This window comes from Lycium ferocissimum, chromosome 3, assembly GCF_029784015.1.
Source record: "Lycium ferocissimum isolate CSIRO_LF1 chromosome 3, AGI_CSIRO_Lferr_CH_V1, whole genome shotgun sequence".
Classification (NCBI taxonomy): domain Eukaryota; kingdom Viridiplantae; phylum Streptophyta; class Magnoliopsida; order Solanales; family Solanaceae; genus Lycium; species Lycium ferocissimum.
In genome coordinates, this window is record NC_081344.1 from 43,739,568 (window position 1) to 43,741,358 (window position 1,791).

Genomic DNA, 1,791 nt, shown 5'->3' on the forward strand with positions numbered 1-1,791 from the left:
TCTCTAATCTAATAATCTGTATGATTTCAGTAATGCCTAGGAAGGGTAAAGCGAAGGCGGCTCCGAGAGGCAAGGCCGTTGTGGATGAAGCAGGTAGCCAAGCCCCCAGGTCTACCAGAGCTCAGACTCGCACTGGGATACGCCTTCGGTCCCAGGGTTCCCCTACTTCCTCATCTTCGGAAGGGCTCAGAGAGGCAGCTGACCCAGCCCCAGCTCCAGCACCTGCACCAGTGCCTCCAGCTCACCGACCGGATATCCAGAACCAAGAAATAAAAGAGATGAAGGATGCTATACGTTTGCTAACCCAGGTACTTACTACTCAGGTTGGGCAACAGGGTAGGGGCCATGAATACCCGACGAGCCGCTAGTGCCGGGGCCCGAGATTTTCTTACCCTAAATCCCCCGGAATTCAAAGGCACGGACCCAAATGCGATCCCCGGAGTTTATAGATGGTATGCAGCGTACTTTGGATATAATGAGGGCGTCAGCTACGGAGTCTGTTGAGCTAGCCTCTTATAGGCTACAGGGTATAGCAATTAATTGGTTTCAGTCGTGGAAATTATCCAGAGGAAGGGATGCCCCTCCGCCGACTTGGCAGGAATTCTCAGATGCCTTCTTGCGCCATCATATGCCACCTGAATTGAGGCGGGCAAGAGTTGACCGGTTCCTTAACTGCGGCGGGGTAGCATGTACGTAGGGAATATAGTGTGGAGTTTGATTCTTTGGCGAGATATGCCCCTGCTATTGTGCGAATATGGAGGATAGAATCCATCAATATGTGAGGGGATTAGAGCGGAGTTACGGGGAGGCTTGTATGGCGATTTCCATGCGCCGGGTATGGATATAGCTCGTGTTCAAGCTTATGCCCAGGGATCAGAAGATCGAAAGCGTCAGCGAGAGGCTATCTCAGGGCAGAATAGTGGTCAGCCTAAGAGGGCCAGGTCGGAGGGTCAGAATAAAGGCTACACCAGAGAAAGCAGACCCCAGTCTAGCGCATCCTCGCAGTTTCAAGGATTTCAGCGGGGTAGGGAGGCTTTTTCTAGGCAAAGACAAAATTTTCCTTATGCGTCGAGCTCCCAGCAGCAGGCGGGGTCAGGACAGGAGGTGATGCCCCCTCCCCAATGCGCGACTTGTGGGAGACGCCACGTAGGGCGATGTCGGCGTGGCGTATGTTATACTTGTGGTGATCCGACGCATTATGCTAGAGAGTGTCCACAAGGAGTGGGCCATACTGTCCTTGGAAACTCGGCAGCAGCATCGTCACCTTCGGTGAGAGCCCCCGAGACAGGACCCCAGGCTTCCTCCGGTCGAGGTAGGGGCAGAGGTAGAGCACCTGATCCCAGTACGGGGCCACATCGTATCTTTGCGCTAGGGGGGAGACTGGATCCAGAGGCTCGACAGGATACACCACCAGGTAATCTACGTTAGTGAATTCGTTATATTGATTGGTAAATGATTTATATGTCTTTGCTCATAAAAATAAACTTCCCCGCTTTATTTATAAGACCTTATAAGGTTCGTTTAACATTCGAGGACGAATGTTTTAAAGGGGGGGAGGATGTTATATCCCGTGTTTTGCACATTCGGGAAAAACCGGACATAGATGTGACTTGTTAAGAGTAAGGCCAAATCTTGGTTCTATTTATCATATAAGTTATTTATGAGAGGTATGGACGCGGAAGTATCGAGGAAGGCCTAAGGGCAAAAATTGGAATTTTGAAAATTTGTTTCGGGAATTTGCAAAATACGATTCATGAAGCATTGGGCCAAAGAAAAATGGAAAAAAATGAG

The 1,791-nt window shown here is 50.3% G+C and overlaps 1 protein-coding gene across 1 annotated transcript; it reads left to right on the forward strand.

Annotated features, from left to right (window-relative positions):
• Positions 1-837: 837 nt before the first annotated feature.
• On the forward strand, positions 838-1,428 carry LOC132048885 (uncharacterized). Its single transcript, XM_059439567.1, has one exon. It carries the CDS (start codon positions 838-840, stop codon positions 1,426-1,428), a length of 591 nt encoding a protein of 196 aa, XP_059295550.1.
• Positions 1,429-1,791: the final 363 nt, after the last annotated feature.